Source organism: Oreochromis aureus, linkage group 7 (genome assembly GCF_013358895.1).
Source record: "Oreochromis aureus strain Israel breed Guangdong linkage group 7, ZZ_aureus, whole genome shotgun sequence".
In the NCBI taxonomy this organism is placed as follows: domain Eukaryota; kingdom Metazoa; phylum Chordata; class Actinopteri; order Cichliformes; family Cichlidae; genus Oreochromis; species Oreochromis aureus.
The window spans coordinates 9,445,735-9,467,581 of record NC_052948.1 but is presented as its reverse complement, the minus strand read 5'-3'; the positions used below and the strand labels follow the sequence as shown (position 1 = coordinate 9,467,581).

Below are 21,847 nucleotides of genomic sequence, written 5' to 3'. Positions count from 1 at the left end.
GTGAAAGCAAGAGCCGCCGTGGTGTTGATGTGAGACACACAGCATGTTCCTATGATTCTGCTTCGCAAACTTGGTCGCATGTCTGCCTCCTGTAACTTTACTTTCCAATACAGGCAAACAAAAGAAGATGTTTAAGATAACCTGTATATGTGAAAAGGAAAAAGAAGACAAGCAAAGAACAAAAATGGAAAGAGGTCAAAGTGAGTGAGCAGTCTTGAACTGGCTGGCATCTCCAGATCCACTTTATCCTGTCAATCTGATTCACTGTGTGAGTGACCGACTGTCAGCTGAGAACAACTCGAAGCTCTGATAAGTGCATCCACTGACACTTGGTGACACGACAAAAGGGCAAAAAATGAAAAGGGATTTAGCAGCAGTTAACTTTAACCTCTTAGCCACTGTTTTTACTCTCTGACCTTCCTCTTCATTTTTTATATCTGCGTTTTCACAATTATCTTGTTTGACTGAACATGGCTGTTTTTCATAATTAAGGAGCTGTGCTCTATGAATCTGAATCTTACAGATTGTTTCAGCATGATTCCAACTGCGTGGCTTTCTTCATCCTTTGTATGTTAGAACGATTGTTAATTTGAATGTCTTTTTCAGTTCAGGTGAGAAATTAAATTAAATAAATTCTCTGAATTCTCTGACACCAAATAAAAAATCCCAGTCAACTTAAAATGTATAGAGTTCAAAATATCCAACTAAAATACAATTACTGTACAGTGTACATCTATCAATTAAAGTAAAGGGAAAAGAAGGGTGAGTTGGTATTTTCTTTAGGTTAGAAGGTTACTCTACATCCGGTCTGGGGAGGAAAGACATGGCATTTTGTTAGCACAGCCTGTCAAAGGTAAGTCGTAATGAAAAAAGAGGTGATATTTGGGGAGAAAGTCATAGATGAGTCAGGACTTGTCTTCTCCCACACCTTCAGAGGCTTTCTTTTAGGGCTAGACTCAGCTTTCATGCACATATACACGTACCAGTTCAATATGAATAAGAGTTATGGCTAATGACAGAATTTCATGTATCTTAGGTTCTGTATTTAAATATTAAGTGACCACATGATTCGCCTACACACTTATTCACAAGGGGTCAACACAGCAGGTAGCTCTGCATGCTTGATTGGGTAGATTTTTGTGCCAGATGCCCTTCCTGAGACAAATTCCTTAGGAGTTGCATCTACTCCTGGAATTGAAGCAAGGAGTGTCTGTTTGTTTATTTGTGTGCGTGTGCGTGCGCGTGCGCGCGCGTGTGTGTGTGTGTGTGTGTGTGTGTGTGTGTGTGTGTGTGTATATATATAAAAAAGTAGGTTGCACTTTGGCCAGATTAGGAAACAGGTCCATGGTCATGGCAAAAAATTAAGGCTGTGATGAATAAAATGATGACCAAGAATGGACCCTTGTTGAACACCCAAAATAATTACAACATGACCATGAAACAATGATCGACATCAATACAAGCTATGTCTACAGAAAACACAGCATAATATTAATGACTATCAAGGGCTTCAATAATGACGTAATCGAAATCCTGATTGCTCAACGTGTAACAATATTAGACATTACATTTTTGTAATGGTAAACCTTTTTAGACTTACAGATTTGATGAATTTTATCTGATGGATAAGCCAGCAGGGAAGTGATTAACTTGCAATGGATCTAAAATGTAAATTATTTTCATCCAGTGGTCATCAATGTCGTACGCAAAAGCTGCTCCAGCTAGGCACTTGTTTGTTTAGTTATGGTTTAGTTAAGAAGACTGCATTTGTTTGTTTGAATAGTGCTTGAAAGCAACTGATGCAGCATTTGTATTTCTGTTTCTACAAGAGTGTGTGCATCTAAGTTTGTGTGTGTATGTGTGTTCGTGTACCATGTGATACGAGATGCGGTCCAGAAGTGTGAAATGCAACTTATTCATCACAACTGTCATGTACAGCCCAGGAGCATCTAAAGGCAGGGCCCTGATAGCAGAGATAACCTCCAATATACTTCCATCTATCACACACTCATACACACAAAAGCAGAAAACAAAAGATGAGACACAGGGGTCCACTGTAAACAAAAAGCTATTATCATTTTTATTATGTATTGAATTTATACGTATAGATTCATTTCAACATTAAATCTATATGTAGAGACTCAATTGCTCGGTAAGGCAAATACCTTATTAGCCAATCCAACAGCAGCACCTCAGTGCATTTAGGCATGCTGACATGGTCAAGACAACCTGCTCTGACCTATTCTAACCTGCTTTAGTTGTAACCAAACATCATAGAAAGTAAATGTGATTTCAGTTAATTTTAAATGTGGATTGGTTATTGGTGCCAGATGGGCTACTGGGATTTTTCCCACGCAACCATCTCTAGGGTTTACAAAGACTGGTCTGAAAACGAGAAAATACCCGGTGAGCGACAGTTCTCTGGGCGAAAATGGCCAGACTGCTTTGAGCTAATAGGAAGGCAACAGTGACTCAAACAACCACTTGTTACAACCAGTGTTTGCAGAAGAACAGCTCTAAATGCACAAAATATTAAATCTTGAAGCAGATGGGCTACAGCAACAGGAGACCACACCAGGTGCCACTCCTGTCAGCTGAGAAAAGGAAACCAAGGCTACAATTCACACTGTCTCATTAAAATGGGAAAATAGACGATTAGAAAAATGTTGCCTGGTCTAATGAGTCTCGATTAGATGGGCAACATTAAGATGATAGGGTCAGAATTTGGGTTAAACAACATGAAAACGTGGATACATCCTGCCTTATATCATCAGTTCAGGTTGGTGGTAATGGTGGTATAATGGTGTCGGGGTATTTTCTTTGAGCCCCTTAGTACCGATTGAGCATAATTACACTCCACAGTCTACCTTAGTATTGTTGCTGACCATATCCATCCCTTTATGGCTACAGTATACCCATCTTTTGATGGCTGTGTCACAAAGCTCAAATAATCTCCGTCTGGTTTTGTTAACATAAAAGTACGTTGAATACACTACTTTCTCTCTCTTCTCTCTCTCTCAAGACAAATGTGGTCTAAATCAGAGAGACCTCTGAATGCTTTTTTAATAACAGAGATATAGAGAGACAAGGACATTTTCAGTAGAACAACGTGTTGGTTTCAAACCAAATTCTACTTTTTGGAGATATCATTGAAATTCAAGTGAAACATCTATTTCCAAAAAAAAACCTGTAACGTCATAGTATTAAAAAAAACAAAGAAAAAGAAATAGAGGAAGGTCATTTCCCTTTGAGAACAATAAAAAACACCTGTGAGTGCACACTGGTACTTGACCTCTGAATGCATTTTAATAAAAGAGATATCAAACGCGAGGGACATTTTCATTAGAACAATGTTCGACATCTGGTAGCAGAAACACATTTTGCCTTAATTGCCTCTTGAATAAAACAACGTGTGCAAAATTAAATGGTAAAATGTGGCTAAAGTCAAAGTTCCTTTTGATTTGCCCAGTGGATAGAGATTCATCTGATCTCTGTCACAAACTGAAATGACTTATTGAACTTGCTGCAAAAAGTTTATGGGAAAAACAAAAACAGAAGATTTGAGAAGTACTGTAGTACTAGCCCTGTTTAGCTTTCAAGCTTTTCACCTTAATAATAACAATAACCACACTGAATGAAATCAGATGTTGTCTTAATGCGTACCTTGGAACCAACGTAAAGTTGAACCATCAACTCTAACAGGACTAATATAGTCTAACGTTCTAGGACAGTAAAATCCAAAGTGCCTACAGGCTGCACTGTTTGATAAAGTCTTCTTCTGACATATGCTCTGTTAAAATATCCTGTTAGTGAAGTCATCTTGGTACAGTAATACAATAAGGTAAGACTTATTAAATCACTTTCAAAAAAACGTAACTAATCAGGGTAAAAGTTGGTAATAGCACTTCTACCCTATAATTTGAGCAGAAATATAGATGTTTTTACTTTGTTATCACAAATATATGAAGGGTGGTATTGACTGAAAGGGTTTTTTGTGTGTGTTATGAGTGATCATCCGTTGAAATGAAAGCATATTTTACACATCAAGCAATAAGTCACGCTTTCTGTAACACTGTTAACATACTGCATCTTTCCCACTTCTCTATTCTGGACAGACTGCAACACCTTTGCTGTCCTTGTCTGAAGGACGCCAGAGTCCCATCACACATACACGTGGACTCACACACACACACACACAAACACACAGTGTCCACGCTGAATGGGAATGAACCTATGCTGTTTTAATACTGATAAGAGCTGCACACAAACATTCAAACACATCCACACAAACACACACACTTATCAACTAAGCCCCATTGACTTTTTAATTCTTCCCTGCCACTCTCCCACTCATGTCTACTCTCCTCTTTCTGTCTCCTCAGAATTTTGCGTCTTAACCTCTTAAACCTGTTGTACAGGAGACTATCCAGAAGTCATAGAAAAACAGGGTTTAAAATAAAAAAAAATGTTTAAAAAAGAGTTGTGAGGAGATGCTTGTGGAAATCTCATTCTCTTTTGTGCTGTCACACAATGTGCCTGTCACTGCACAGATCCAACAGGGAGTTGCTGGAGCATGCAGGTGGATACAAGGCTAACTGTCCTCAGTATAGTGGACAGGCCAATGTCTTCATTTTCTTTTTCGCTCTTCAACTTCTTGTGTCACGATTCCTTAGTGCTATGCCATCTTCAGTAAGAGTTTTGAAAGAAAGGTGAACGCTTTTATTCTTCATGGAGTGAAATTAGTCACGGTCAATATACAGCAGTGTGGAAAAGAGGAAGGAAAAGAAAACACAGCATAAAAGAGAGGCTGGAAGTGGACGCTGTGCCAGTTTAATCTTAATCTGCTATGTACATATAAGGGATACACATAAACACTGCTCAAGGTTAGAACTCCAGGGTAGTATTCAAAATGAGAAGTGACACAACTCTCACTGTTTAATGTTGTTTACTGTTGACTTGACCTTGTGAGAGCGACAAATTACAGCTAATAGCTTCATTATTTTATAGTCCATCAGAAGCGCTGCAAATATACCAATGCTACGAACAAAAATCAGCTCTCTTTGAGTTTAATTCAAACTGAACATTACATTTCTGTTACTTCATGTGAAGCACTCAAGTGGTGAAACAGATGGTGGCTTTTATTTCTAAGATACCAAAGCAAAGAGTGTATTTTGGCACGAAAACCCGGTTTGTGCCACTGACAGCCAGTCATCAAACAAAGAAAAGAAAAGAGAAATCCAACAAACGAAACAAACAACAAAACTTTTCATCAGGACAGGAATGATCCTCAAGTATCATTTTAATGCATCACAAATTTAATATAGCTGTTTTGTTTGAGCCTGGCATAAACAGACAGGCAAGTCGCTTTTTATGAGCTGTACAGTGTTAAACCAGCTGTGCTCTTATTAGTGATGTGAGTTGCAGGTGCCAAACACTTTGCACTAAAGCCAGGGTCCAGCATAATGTTATGATGCAAACAATTTTTCACACTTGTAAGAGGATACGTCACAGAACAAAGAAACACAAGTTGTGTTTTGTTTATCAATGAATGAGCACTGTTATAATTTTGTTACAGTGATGATGTTTTCATGTTAGCTGACTAATATAAAGCCTGAGACTTTCAGACACCAACAGTATTGCAGGATTCGTTCCCTTAGATTTTTTCGGTGTAGTCTTCGGTTTCCTTTAAAAGCCAGTTAAAAACATATGTTTTTAAATTAATGCTATATAAATAACGTTTTATTTACTTACTTTACTGTGGTCAAGCAGAGAGTGGTATTGTGGAAATTTAACTTATGCATGGGAAGGAAGTGAGGTGAAACATCAAAACTTGATGATAACCTCATACATTAGCTGCAGTTGACAGATTAGATATTTTTTTAATACTCAGCATCAGTTTGCTACAAATATGTACTTCACATAGGATTTCTGTCTTCGCCATGGTACAGTATATGCTTGAACATGTAGATGTGGGCCTACGAAGCTCTGCAGAGCACCTATGGTCTACTGAGGCATGCTAGATGGGTGTCTGAAATAGTACAATAGTAAAAAAATGCAAATAGAGAGTGTGGCCAGAGGCAGTTTATAAACACACACTCAACAGTCTTTGGTTAGCATGGACAGTCACAGTCTAACAACGTGCTTTAATAAGAATTCGACAATGGCATTGAAATACCAATGATTCATTAGGGAGAAAGACAGATGAGAACAAATGATGGCAACACTATAGGAAAAGAGTTCATCACCAAGTATCCAGTGAAGCTTTTGACCATTTTGTTGAGTTCTTGCGAGTCAAAATGCCACATCTGCTGTCGCTTACTTCAATGAGAAGAGCGAGCCGTTTGAATATTTGATCATCATGACATAAATAATAAACAACAGCAACAAAAACAACAGGAGTCTAAAAATAGAAATAGAAAACAAATATCTGATAATAAAAAAGGCTTTACCACTTTTGGAAGAAAGCAGGTCTGCAATGAGGAGAAGACTGACAGCAAGAACAAAGGAAAATTTGACAAATATAAAATTCTTTACTAATGACAGTGAGTGACAACTGGAAAACTTTTAATTAGTTATTTTTGCTAAATTTCTAAAATTGTTAACTAACAAATAGTCTGATACCCTGAAAATTGAACTTTTTTCCTGCTCTGTAGTCACATTTAAATGTGTAGCGTAGTGAACATCCTCTTCTAAAAATGGAAGCAGTAGTACGCTAGCAGACACCATCCTTTTTTCTACTACATTACTCCGTATGCTCACATTGGAAGTTTCTCACATTTGCAAAAAGGGGCTATTTTAGGCTTGAAAAGACATCATTTTATCATTACATCCACTGTGACTACAACTGAGCCCTCCGCTAAGCGTGTTTACATCTAAACGGTGCTCAGTGCAATGAAACTTACCCCAGAAAAGGTCATAATACGAGGAGTTGCTTTGCTCTGTCTTCACAACTGTGACAACTCCATCTATCCTGCTACACAGCACAGGCAAATCTGACACCATGATTGGACAACAGTCCATTTTTCAATTCCACCTTTCAGCCTCGCTAAGACCTGAACAAGAAGGTTGTCTCTCCACTCTGTCATTTGAATCCCAGAGCCAAGCTGAACTCCCTCTCATCTTCTCATCTTCACCTTGAGGCGATTAAAAGCAATCCTGAAACATCCATTTCATGCAGAAAAACTAGTGACAGCTGTTTCCTCAGCACCATTTTCCTTTCTTCGTTTTAACAGTGAAACAGGAATTCATGGACAAGTAGCACTAAACTGCGTGTAACTGTCTGTGGCCTCAGTGTCCTCTTCTGTTTTAGCCTCGAGCAAACAACTCCAGCATATCTCTGCCTTTCTGCTGTCTTTCTCCTCCTCCTCTGCCTCGGAATTGGTTGCTTTGTTAAAGAGCCTTCAGAGAGCTTGCTGTTACCACGTAAGTGTCAGAGGCAGAGGCCGACGCCTATAAATACCTCAGTTCTGTCAAAATGGAATAAGCCTTGAATAATTCAATCAAATTCAGTCAACAACAGGCAACTACTGTACAAGACCCTCAAACGCTGTGATGCACGCCGCAGTACACTTTTGAGTCAAGGTCAGGACGCTATCACTCAGACAGACACATAAACATCCCCAAAGGGAGCTGAACAGCTAGTTTTATAAACAAAAGACCAATGTAATGTGAAAAATCTTTGGGCTGGAGTAAATAATAAAAGAGATTCAGAATTTCTATTATCTAGCTCCGTAGGAGAGTGAGAGAGGGATGCTGAGTGACAGAAACTGAAGAGAAAGACAGTGAAATATGGTGAAAGAGGAAAACAAAGATGATTATTCTATTCAACCGCCTCTCATTTCTTTGTATCTTACTAGGAAACTGGGAAGTGCCTGAAATGTGGAAACACATATGGAAATACATGATATAAAGCAGCGGTCCCCAACCCCCAGGCCGCGGCCGCGAGAGTTGAGGTTTTTCAAGGTTTTTATAGTTTTTTCTTGTTATTTTTTTCGTCGTTTTTATCGTTAACTCGGTTTCCCTGGGTCTTTTCTTCCCCATGTGTTATGAATGAATCTTCCTCTTTTTGATACCGGTACTGGTTTTATTTTGTTGTATTTATCCGCGACACCTTAAAGGCCAGTCCGTGAAAATATTGTTGGACATAAACCGGTCCATGGCGCAAAAAAGGTTGGGAACCGCTGATATAAAGTATACCTTTACTGCACATGCAGTGTGTTTGTGATCATTGTTATGCTGAAAAATGACATTTTTGCCAATATCCCCACCATCAAACCATGACAGAGCCTCCCCTGTGTTTTCCAGATAGCGCTTTTCTACTCTCCCAGAGTACTCAAAGTGCTGTATACAACATGCCTCATTCACTTCTAAACTCAAGTGCAACTAATAAACATTCACACTCCAATGAACTTGGGTTTAGTATCTTGCCCAAGGATATTTGGCATGCAGACTGGGGGAGCCAGAAATCAAACCACCAACCTTCCAATCAGTAGCTGATCTGCTCTACCACCTGAGCCACAGCCACTCTATACTCTGAGAGTTGTACCTTGCTCCTGACCTCCTCTGATATAATGATAATGATTTGAACCAAATATTTAAAATTTATCACTTCAATTACTTCATAAGACCTGTAAACACTGATTTTTAGTACAGTTCTTGTGGCATACCTCAGCTTTTTCTCCCTGTTTGCCTTCCTTCCCCTGTTTGCAGCCACCCTTCCACTGAGACCGTTTCTGATGAGGCTTCACTGGACAGTAGATTGATGTCCAAAGAAAAACTTTGAAAGACTTCCAGAAAGCCAGTGAAACTACTGTTTAATACCACTTAAAAGAAAGTTTTTCTCCTTTAAAGCAAAATATAAAGAGGGCTGGAGCAAGACTGTTGTAGCACACCACAATAATGAAACACAGTGGGTATCAAGTCATGGCAGTGAAAGGATTCATGAAAACAAAGCAACTCAACCAACAGTCTACAGATGACTTGAAACAACCACAGGTGAACAGTGTCTGAGAGCCGCCACGACACTGTGAAATACACTAGACTTTCAGAAGAGTGCCTTAACCCGCCGATGTGTGTATGTGCATGTTTACTTTTGTGTGCGGACATGCGCGTGTGTACAAGCGAGTTGGCGCATGTGACCCGCTCTCATCCAGTGCAGCCCCTGTCAGATGTAATATGTCTCTGCTCGACTGTCAGCCCTGCTTCAGCTTTGATTCATTGTTCAAATAGCATCGCCATCTATTATGATTTGATATGGATCTGTCCTCCAGAGAGAGATGGCTCAACACACTCCACTGACTTCTGATGAAAAGTACAGATAGTGGCCATCACTCAGTGGTGAACAAACAAACACAAGAGCCCTGCACACACTCACTGGACACTTAGTGTAATTTTTTTTTTTCCAGGGTTAAATGGTAGGACTTCTCTTGAACTGCCAGTCTATAACACTGACTCAGCTAAACTTTAATACCTAAGACATGCCTTCCAACCTGTGGTTTATTGTCTCTCCCTCTCTCTCTTTCTCTCTCGCTAATAAGATGGATTAGTTGGCTATGCTAATCTATCTGCTGACTCGAGACAATAACTTAAGTGCGTGCGTGTGTGTAAGCATAAAGGTCTAAAAAAGCCTGTCCATTTGAATGCACACGCACAGCTCTGTCGTGTCAGCATTTGCATACTCACTCTGCATTTTACAAGTTGTCACCAGAGAGTTACTGACTGAACACACTATGTAATTTGTAATCTGGGCCTGTACCGACTAATTTATGGAACCATGAGGGAAACGAAAGGGGTTTGTCATTGAAAGGTGAATGCTTTTTCTGTTATGAGCTTGCTCAGTATCGCACTAAAATTACCGACTGTAATAATATGAACTCAAATACATAAGTTGTAGAATTGCCGCTATAATAAATCACAACAACGCATGGAGAAGGTGACCATGAGTGCTTAAGGACACCAATAAGAGCAAACTATTTATGCTCAAATGGCTATCCTATATGTTCTTAAGCTTTGTGGTTTTCATGATTTAGGATTAGACTGAGCTGGCTCAGAAAAATGGGACACAGCTTATCAATTAAGTAGCCTTCCTTTGAGGTGACATTGATGCTTTTATGGTGTTGCACCAGTTTTACCCAAGGTCAACGGAGACAGGCCTTTTCTCCAAAATAACCCGTTAAAGTCAAAGTTTTTTTCTTTACTGCTGCTGATGAGGTACCATTAAGCTCTTCTCTTTCTTTCCTTTCTTTCCTTAAGCCTAGAGCACACATGGTTTATAAAACTGTATAAAATGAAGGAGGGGTGTGGGAGGTGTGGGGGGGTTGAAGACAGCGACTCCTTGTCTCCTGCAGCAAGCAGAGGGAAGCGTGTGATAAGAAAGAAGGTGCTACCAACATGTCTTCAGCCTGACTGGCCTTGTTAACACAAAAACATTCAAATTTATTGTGTTAGGGTGACATTCAAGGTGTGAAGGGCGAAGATTGGCCCTGTCCTTGAAATGCTGATAACATGAAAAACTGAAAAGAAAGAAAAAAACATACAGGGAAAAGGTAAGATTACAGGATGAAAGAGAAAGGTAAGGAGAAAAAAGCTGTAATAGTCCTACAACGCTCACATGAGGATACGATATGTACTGTATTCATGAATTTTATATTTGAATGTGATGAAAGGCTTTTCCAGAAAGAGGAAGCCATTTAAAAAAAAAAATCTGCTTAAGTGTATTTGGGATATTGCTGAATGCTGTGAAATAAAATAAAGTAACAGCTGACAGTAGCAAAACAGATGCTGGTACATCTTTCCTAATGAAACCTAAAGGAAAAAAAAAGGAGCTGATCAGCAGCTGATGTCCTTGAGCTCCAACTGTTCATTTTCAAAGCAGAGCGATGCATTGAAAAAACAGGCTTCATACATACAGCACAATTGGCGCTCACTCGCCACACCATCAGATATCCATTCATAAGCTATTAGGGAAAAGCTACACAACACAGGCATTTTACATGGCTCCTTCTCTTTTCTTTCACTGAATCCTCTTTAGCTCCTCTTGTAGTCCTCAAGGACTTTGAGAACATTTCCTGCTTATGTATGGGCTGTCCTTTATCTGTCTCTTTGTCCTAGTGCTTCAAGAGCAATCATTTCCAGAACTGACATCATTCATTAATCACCGGCGGAGCTTTGCTTTGGTTCATCCTCCAAAAGAATATGGCTGAATATTGCTATTACAATCCTGTTATCTAGCCTAATATGAAAACTATAAAATGAATACCTCTGACTGACAATGATCTTTCAATAATATAAAGTAGGCTGCACGGTATTTACAATTGCACCACCAAAGCCGAGCATTAAGAATCTTTTGAAATGCCAAGAAAATTATACTATATTGCATCATCAAACACTGTCAATAAGCAGACACAGATAATTACAGAAAACAATCAGTCTGAGTATTGCCCTTGCACCTCAGATATGTCTGCAGAACTGAGCTACAAAGGGGAAATTGTGCTGATAATTCCACACTTGTGACCAGATGACTTCCTGTGTGATTCCTCTCCAGTCCATTGCACCACCTCCCTATCGCTCCTTACCTCTCTCTCTTCCACCCTACCCTCCGTGATGCTCTGTTCATGTCAGTCTCAGCTGCCGCAGCAACACTGATGTTTAAGCATTCTAGGGGAGTGCAGACACACTCCAAAACTTCTTAATGGGCAGGCTAAAAATAGCTCAGGCTGGATCTGACTGGGCTGATTCATGCGGCTGTGAGTCATTCAACTGTGCCGCGGTGTGAGGAGAGCAAGGGAATGGAGTGAATGAGCACTAAAAGAAAAGAAATAAAACTTTGCACGCTTGTTAAGATATAAAACCGCTGAAAAATGTGCCCTTGCTTATCCCATCAATGAGAAAAATGGGCATTTTATCCCGTGTGAGTGCGTGTGCCTCTAATTCCTTAAGGACACTTGACACTGCAGGGCAGCAAAAAAGAAAATTAAGGCTAATATAATAGAAACTGAGGATGATCAAAAACAACTCGCTGTTTCATTTACCATTAGGCACAACTTGTCTTTTTAGTTATTGCATGTTGATTTCTCTTTTGGGGATAGCAGGATGGTGGGTGGGGTCTTTAGGCTGGTGGGTTGCAGGAGCCCAACAGATGGTAGCCAACAGATTAACAGTACCACTGCTAAAAATGAGTGGCGTGGTAATTTGTTAGCATCATTAGAAAGGGAAAAGCAGTTCATACTCATATCATTATTCCCTCCATTAACACGGGTAAACATCTACTATTAACCCCCTGATACAGGCCAGCAGCATCTGTGTGTGTATGTGGGAGGGGGAGTCGCTTACTGCTTACTGAAATGATTCAAGGCTCTCAGCAGTGCTGGAAAACAAAGTTCTTTCCTTTTCAAAGTTTTGTTTTTTAACCCGAAAAATAACAACACACTGACACCTCTCCAAAAGTTGATTCTGTTCATCTGGACGTAGCGTTTTGTGGGAGAAACGTTTCGTCACTCATCCAAGTGACTTCTTCAGTCTCAGCTGACTGCAGGTTTCCCCAATCTTATAAACAGTACATTTGCATAATGACTGAAACCAGCCCCCTTAAGGAACAATGGGCTGTGAGGTCAGTTCCTTAATCATAATTATGCAAATTCTCATGACCATTGATCAACAATCACTGACCAAAACCCACTGATCAAAGACCACTGATCAATGGCCATGAGTACCATTCACAGAGAGTTGGGGAATGGCTGCAATCACAGCATTGTAAGATGGCGAAAGATGTACCCTTAGGCCCCCTCCTCGATTCAGAGATGGTCTTTCCCTTTTCACGTAAATGGCCTCCTTGACTCCGCGCTCAAACCAGCGTTCTTCCCTGTCCAAGATGTGTACATCCTCATCATTGAAAGAGTGTCCACTGGCCTGTAGGTGTAAATAGACTGCAGAGTCCTGGCCTGACGAGGTTGCTCTTCTGTGTTGTGCCATCCGCTTCGCCAGAGGTTGTTTGGTTTCCCCGATGTATAAATCCTGGCAATCCTCCTGGCACTTAACAGCGTACACTATGTTACTCTGTTTGTGTCGGGGGACCCGATCCTTGGGGTGGACCAGTTTTTGGCGCAGCGTGTTTTGGGGTTTAAAAGCCACAGAGACCCGGTGTTTAGAAAAAATGCGTCTCAACTGCTCCGATACTCCTGACACATACGGGATCACTACAGGTTTTCGCTTGGGCAGCGGTTTTCCTTCTCTCCTGGATCGGCTGGAGCTTTCTTTAGGTGCCTTCCCAGCTTTGACAAAAGTCCAGCTGGGATAACCACATTTACTCAGGGCCTTCTTGATGTGCTGTTCTTCTGCCTCCCTGGCCGCTGTGTCAGTAGGGATGGTGTTCGCTCTGTGTTGTAGCGTCCTAATGACACCCAGTTTGTGCTCCAGTGGATGATGAGAGTCAAACCTTAGATACTGATCCGTATGTGTAGGTTTACGGTACACGTCAGCTTTTAGATGTCCCCCATTACTGATGGAAATCTCACAGTCTAAGAAGGCTAACCTGCCACTTTTCATATCCTCCCTGTTGAATTTGATGTGTCGGTCCACCGAGTTAATGTGATCCGTGAAATGTAGTACGTTCTGAGATTTGATTTTCACCCAGGTGTCATCCACATATCTGAACCAGTGGCTTGGTGGTGTTCCAGGGTAGGATAGCAAAGCCCTCTTTTCCACTTCTTCCATGTACAAATTGGCCACGATGGGTGAAACTGGGGAGCCCATGGCACACCCATGTTTCAGCCTGTAGAACTGACCCTTGTATGTGAAGTAGGTGGAATGAAGACACAGTTCCAAAAGCGAACACACTTGGTCGATGCTGAGAAAACACACTGACACAGTACAAACAGACACACGCGACTACTAGGGCCCTGTAGATCAATCCAATCAATATTTTGGTCTTCCTATTGCTTTTGTTTCCCTCTTTGACTTCTACACTTAGCCTTTGTCTCACTTCCCTCTCTCTGTCCCCTTGAGCACTGGTTGAAGATGAACTGCTGGCTGCAGGTAGCTCTTTCCGTGCTGAGAGCAGAGATCCATGTGGTGACAGATAACAGCCAGAGGAGTCGGTGATAGCTTAAACTGTCATGGTCATTCACACTTTCTCCCTCTGTTTTCACATCCTCTATCCCAGACTTAAACTACTCCTTTTTTTCATTCAACATCATTTTTTCTTTTCCCTCCATCTTCACTGCTCTTTCAAACCTCTCAGAAGAAACAGAGAAGTGATGGACAGACAGATAAGGGGGGTTTCTTTTGAGTTTAGACCTCACGACTCATGGCACAGTGGAGCAGAGAGAAAGGGAGCGTGTATAATGGTATTTGGGTTACTTAATTGTAGACAGGGCTGTCTTTCCTGCTTCACTAGGCCGAGACATATTGCCCTTACTGTCAGTGATGCCTGAGTGGCTGCCTTCAGATAAACAACCCACTGTGTGTGTTGTAGTGTGTCCCAGTGTGTGTTACTATGTCATCTTGTGTTGTCCTGCTGTTGTACTGCAGATGAATCTAGGGATGAGGATGAGATTAGTTTTGAAATGCTTCAGTAGATTCAGAAATTGTATGTTAATCACTGATATATCAAATGCCTGTCTTGTACTGCATAATTTATTTTTGTTTATATAATTATAGGCAAATATAATTATTAGCATCCGGTTAAATAAAAGAAAAAGAACTATTTACTGGTGGGGAAGGTAGACATCACTTCAAATCTCTGAAAAGGGCTTCTAGGTACTGAGTTTTTTAGGATTTATGAGTGAGTGGGACTGAGTATCAGATCCCTCCCCTCCTCCCTCTTTTCCTCCTCTCTGAAAGACACGCTCTGCCATCTCCACTTTGCTGTCTTTTAGAGTATGCTCCACCATCCGTCTCCCTTGCTATCTGGCCCTTTCTTTCCCACCTTCCCCTATCTTTTTCTCACAATGCATTTAAATGGGGTATTTAGAGATTCCGCCCTTTCTCATCACTCCACACCTACTCCGAGGTAACCTCAATCCCTCAACAACCCCTTTAAAAAAAAGAAAATTCCCCAGCTGCTCCAGAAATAGGCCCCAGGAGACGCAAGACAAACACACAAGGAAGGGGATGATATTCACGACCAAAAATGCCCTTGCCTTATTTCCACTCTATGAACCTGCTGCAGCCTTTCATGCCTAGGTAAACTTTTTCACCCAGTGACCAGATGGTTTCCATGATATTTGTTTATGATGCTGCACAAAAATTTGAATCCAGCAACATCACTGCACATGTTGTTCCCCCTGGGACCGCACTAAACGAAATGTGCCATCTGCTAATTAAACGACAGTCTAAATGGAGATGCATTCACATTAATCTGAAGTACTCTGAGTTGTTTGAAAAGTTTACAATGTTGTCTTTAAATGCTGCAACATGGATGCGAAGGTCAATTAGGAAGCACACAAAATGGCATGCCAAAAAATATAGAAGTTTTACACCATTTTATTACCTACTGCAGGGCAGGGGCTGCTTTATTGTTAGGTGGTCTTTTTTTATTTACTGTTCCTGTATCATTTCCGTGTGTTACAGCCAAACAGCAACACATTCAATTATCATACTACTGCAATACTTCGTTTTACTGGTAGACTATTTTTCAGCTTTTAAAAACATCGGGGACTCATGCCACTTTGTTTGTAATCCTCAAGCCCAATTAGTTTATATAAAGGTCAATAAATAATGATATTTACGATCATGGCTCAAGAGTTGGCAGTTAAAAAAAAAGCAAAAATAAACCCAAGGATTTATTAGTGGAGTTGGCACATACCATTAATAATTATTTTTTCATTTTGTTACGTTAGGCTGATAACGCAACAGGTAGGTAAGTTTTCTTTCTTCTTCTTTTTTTTTTTTACTGTGCACATGAGTGCCAAAATAGTACTTACATATAATTTTGAGAAACATTCAAGAGTCATTCATTCCTACACAGGCTGCCTCTAATACTTTAAGATTGGATTAATAGCCTTATTTTGTCACCGTATCTAAAGTTAACATAGCTACCTGTTGGGGTCAGTGACGTGATACTCAGAGATTGGCTCATGGGCCAGTAGGGGCCATTTTTGTGCAGATTACTACGAAAGGAAGAATGTGCTAAAGTGCATCAAGTTCATGTAATATTTGATACAGCAGCACAGAATGAAATCCAGGAAATATTTCTCTTTTCAAATCGCATCTTATACTTTATATTAGGAGCTATTTTACATCTTTAGCAGGAGAAAGTAGTGAAAGGATTTTTAAAAACAAAGCGATCCAGTCGTCAGCAGATTACTTGAGAGAACTGCAGGTGAACAGTGTCTGACAGCCGTCTGTGAGACAGACTAGACTTTCAGCAAACAGAAAGCAGACTAAACCTTCCCAACACTGACTGATGTCGAGAATAGCCACCTCAGTATCAATTAAGACATTTATAAACTAGTGCAAAAATGGGCAGCCAAACAAATGAAACAACACAAACACCAGCTAAATGCTGACTGTTAATCTGTTGTGTGCATTTTGGGGTAATTGGAGTGAAAGTGATTTGTTTCTAGAATGATCGCTTTGTGGCTGTGAGCCTCTATGAACCAATCGATTTGCTGTTTAAATCTACTTCTCTGCAGACTTGACCTTTGACCTTCTGGATATAGAAGATCTTTATGTTATCAGCCTCCCCCACTAGACATTTGAGTGAAATTTCATCATGGTTAGCAAAACAAGTTTTGTGAGCTCAGCGTGATCCTGACCTTTGACCAACCTTGAGTCCAAGTGAAGATTTGTGCCAAATTAGAAGAAGTTCACGCAGGCATTCAAGCGTCATCACCCTTTATGAAAATATGACTGATGGACCAATTGACAGTCTGAAAACATGAAGCCTTCAGCGACAACTAGTGTCACTGTAGAGACTAAAAGATGTTCGGCTGCACAAACCATGTACACACGTGTTTGATTTATTCACCTCCATAAAACTCTCATGCAAAACCAATTTTCAAAGTTTTGGTTAATTATTTAACAAAACCAATAGATAAGCATGAAATACTACTTAAACTCTAATCTACTAAACTAGGTCTGTCACCACTAATGCGTATGTATGTTTTTGTGCATGTAGGCTTTCCACAAATGATTACACATCATTGACATACAGCTCTATTGCACAATGCTTTCACACTTTTTAAGACTGAAAATTAAAAGCAAACATTTTTAAATAAGGAAAATATACAGGAGGCATTTGCCATTAACTTGTAGTCGACTGCTAAATTCCATGAGAATTTTCCTCTGATCCAAACCCTGACTACATGTCCTTCTAACGCAGGCTAAACCATTCAGGCTTTGCAGTACACCTGCATTTAATTATGCCCTAATCAAGTGCCCCTAAAAGCTTGAAAATCTTTGGTGGAAAACTCAACAGTCAAATGTCAACTAATGAAAAGGGAAGGTTAGATTTAAGTACCCTGTTGCCAGTATACTGTCTCCTGCATCTGCATAACTGTCTTTCCAGGCAGCTTAGACATTTTCAAAAGATTTACCTCGGCTGCTACTGTAAGAATATTTTATTGAGGATACAGTTTTACTGTCAAAGCAGCTGTAAATATTTGCAACAGTTGGGAATATGGAACAAATAAACTTTTTACTATTTGTTATTACTTATTTATTTGCAAATTTTACTTTTGAAGTATAATTCTGAAGTACAACTGGGGGCTTAAAACCCCTGCCTCAACAAACACGGGCTTTATTTTTGCATTTATTTACAAAGTGCAGGGTAGTCATACAGACAGCAGGGGACTGACATGCAGCAAAAATCTGGCCAACCTGAAGTCAAACTGGATTCAGTGACTAACCCATTTCAGCCCAAGTATCCTCTCTGTAACTACTACTCCTTAACACTGTATTTATACTGCCAGAGGTGGGTGATGCTTTTTGTGGACAATATTTCCATGTAATAGTGAAATATCCTGGAGATGTATAAACAATATCATTATCACTTTGGCATTTGCTGTTCAGTATTCCCCAAATTATTTAAATCCTCTCAGAATTTATCATTAAGATCAATATTTAATTTTAGGCAGCAGGCGATGGTTACAGGAGAGATATTTTTTTTTGACAGAATTTCTATAGTTGGCACAGGCGTTTAATTAATAAGCCTGAAATTTTAAATAATTAACAAAAAATCAAGAAAGTGATTATAATGAAAGCAGTTTACAGTCAATTAAAAAAATGTAATTGCCAATTAATTTATAGTGCACCTTTTTTCATTTCTGGTTTCAGGGTATTTCCAACTAATTGATGATTACATCACAGAGACACAGATGTTACACTATTGTTTCCACAAAGAGAGCTACACAGGACTCTGAACAAACAACCGCAAGTCATTAGAGCAAGATTATAATAACTTGTCAGACTCTGACACCATCAGTGCACAGTATGCACATGCATGTATGTGTCAGTGTGCATGTAGATGTCTTACCTAGTCGTGGATCATATTGTCTCATCTGCACTTCTTCCACACAGTCTGCTGGGAACCATCCTGTCCTTCCTTTGACTGTGCCTTCCCAGAAACCTCCTTCCCCAATGCTGAGCACTGACAAAGAGAGAGAGTATGGGGAACTAAATCAGTCAAACATTTCATTAAATGAGCCTTAGCTGTCATCATTGTGAGGTTGTGGAGTCTTGGGAAAGGGAACAAAAAGGACAAAGGGCCACATAACCAACTGAGGTATTTAGGTTTTTTGTGTTCTTTCTTCATAAATTACACAATGAAGTGTGCACACAGGGAGTGGGAAGAAAGGACAGGAGTGAAAGATTTTGTTTCACAAACACACACAGACACGAAGTCCACTGACACAAAGAGGAGAAATTGGGAAGCAGAAATACTGGTCTGTAACTTATGTACCATACCAAGGGCAACATATTTTCATTCCCCCCTCATACCAGCAACTAAGTTTAAATTTTTAAAATGTCATAGAGGGACAAACTGATATTTTAAAACAGAGGAAAGGAATGATAAAAAAGAAGTGGGAGTTAATGAAAGGCAGAAAAAAAAGACCAAGTAGAGGTTGTGAAAGAGAACAAGAGGGCGGGAAGGAAAAAGAAAGAGATCCCTTCTAAGTTCCGCTGTGGTAATTAGAGATGAATGTATAGTTGATATTGATCTTCCCTGCAGGACTGAGCCAGCACACTCATTTCTACAACACTCATCCATTATCCCAGCAAGCCAACAGACACACACACGGACACAAACACACGCACACACGCTCCTCAGAGATCACCAGCTGGAACTGAAGCTTTGCCTGAGTGAGCCCTTCTTCTAAACTGGTTGCTAGGATACGCCAGTGTGATGTTGCAGCCAGCAGACAGTCTGCTAAATGATGTAGTCTGCTTCCTCCAACTATATTCCACTCTGCCATGGGGACATGTCATGGTGGTGTAACCTGGGGCACTTTGAGAAGCAGCCAGCTGGACTGAAATGATAGTAAATGTTCAAATATCAGTCATTCACAGGATTCCTTTCTGTATTTTCCAAAAAACCCCCACATTTTCTCAATGACTTACTTGACTTACTAGGCCTAGATCTACAGAAATCCCCCACCGACCCCCAACCCCCACTTTATTTTTTTTATAATATGTTCAGAGGCACATGGGCTGCAGCAAACCAGAGTGGAAAACTGTGCTTCAGTACACAGTTTGATGTTTAAACCAACCCTGTTAAATTAAACTTATTGTAAATATTTTAAAGCAGACTTTCTTGCATGTTGTTATTTTCTCCTCTGGGAATGGTAAAGTTTAGTTAGCTAGAAAATGTATTAGTGTTCATAATACTATTGGTCTCCAAGGTGTGGTGGAGCCTATCCTGTGTGTGTGATAGAGCGTGAAGGATGTTACACCCTGGGCAGGTCACCAGTCTGTCATAGATTAGAGCTCGGCATTAGAAAAGTCATTAAAGGAAATGCTCTGAAATCTTTGAAATTTTCATAGCATTTACATGAAATTTGTTCATGTAAATGGGGAGTCTTCTTTACATGTGAGTTCCACGGGGTTCAGGCAGTGTAAAACTGTATATATTTTGACTGCTATGCAGGTCATACTCAGCTATATTTATCTATGAAGAAGGATGACAAAGCAATTTGTTCAACTATGTGCATGACTCAAAGATATAAAGGCCTGGGTGTTCCATAATTTTCTTCTCTCAAATTCAGACAAAACCAAGTTTTTTTCCTAACAAATCTTAGAAAAGAGATTCTTATTTTGGATGACATTACCTTGGCCTCCAGTAATACTGTGAGTAGAGAACACTGAGCACCTATTCTCTACTCACCTCTTTTTCACGTCCCACATGCTACCACTGCAGCATGCCATTAAATTTTTGTCTTCTCTCTTTGTTAGTCTGTCTTTTGTCCTGTCTCCCTATACTTTCCTTTCCCCCCACCACCCAAATGGTCAAGGCAGATGACTGAACCTCACTGAGCCTGTTAAAAGGGAGATTTTCCTTCCCACCATCACAAGATGCTCGCTCTAAGGGGTCATTAGATTGCTGGGGTTTTCTCAAGAATATTGTAAGTCTTTACCTTTGAGTATAAGGCACTCTGAGGCAACAGTTGCTGTGATTTGGTGTTATATAAATTCAAAAACAGAATTGAACTGAACTGAACTGAAATGTCGAAACCCAGGAGGCAACAGTGCTAATCACAATACCACTGTGCTGCCCTTAGTTTGCATAATAATACTATGATGATGGTATGGTTATCCCATATTTTTTTAAAAAAAATCTGCCTCTTCACTTGTATACACATGTAACCCCTCTAAAAGCTGCTTCTTTCAGGCTCAACATTCACTTACTCAATAGACGAAAGCGATGTGGAGGAGGAAGGAACGGCTGTTTATTGACTCCCCACTCCCCGCTGTAAAAAACATGACACTCAGCACACAGAGGATACGTGGACTGATCCCCCTCTCTGATCTCAGCTTAACACAACTTTACCCCACCTGTCTCCTGAGAACAGACTTACTCTGTCTCTTTTTTCCATGCTCAAACCCTTTATTCTCTCTCTACTATACGAGTCTTTCATTCTCTGAGCTTCTGAATAATTTCCCAGCTATAACCTCCATCCACCCTTTTGTCTCTGACAATGTGCCTGCCTATACTGTAATCATGTCACTGCAATAGACAGGTGCTGGCTGTGCTTTCTGTTTCCCAATGACAGAAATGAAAGAAAAGGTGAGACCTCTGATTGATCTTTGAGGCTGCCCTCACTTAATTCCCTCACTCTCTTATACCACACTACTAATCTATTTCTGGTCAGAACACAGACTGAATCGACCACTGAGTGTCTGAGACTATAAGAAAAATTCACTGTTTTATATATACATACTGCATGTTTGCCAGTGTATATGCAATCATCCTTCTTTGCTGAACTTTAGCCACGCCCCAGCCACTATGAAATCTGAAATCAATCCAACTGATTGCTTCTAAGTGAAATAAAAAAAGATTAGTGACAAAAATGTGTGCATACGAACAAGCATAGATGTAATTAAATGCATGCCATGCTTGCTAATTTGTTTAAATACAGAGGGGAAAAATAATTGTTTTTAACAAAATCTCATTAACTCTCAAGCACCTTTAATCATAAAAGTTATAGTTAGTATATTTATATAGTTAGTACTAGTAATATTTGGCAATTAAAGTGTTAAATGGTACGATGTTTTTAACAGAACTAGTACTACAGATATCACGGTTACTGGATTTTGTTTACATGGGGCACAGAAAATGTGTGTGTGTACTACGCTACACACACCAAAACAGTGCATGTGAGCACATGCTCTGGCATAACATCCAGAGCTCCCT

General features: G+C 40.0%; 1 protein-coding gene across 1 annotated transcript in view; it reads right to left on the bottom strand.

Moving 5' to 3' along the window:
• Window positions 1-21,847, bottom strand: part of shank3a (SH3 and multiple ankyrin repeat domains 3a) — a 214,863-nt gene that overhangs the window by 23,731 nt on the left and 169,285 nt on the right. The window contains exon 15 of the mRNA XM_039614942.1: window positions 18,473-18,586. Coding sequence (XP_039470876.1) covers window positions 18,473-18,586 — 114 coding nt within the window. The remainder of the gene's footprint in view (window positions 1-18,472; window positions 18,587-21,847) is intronic.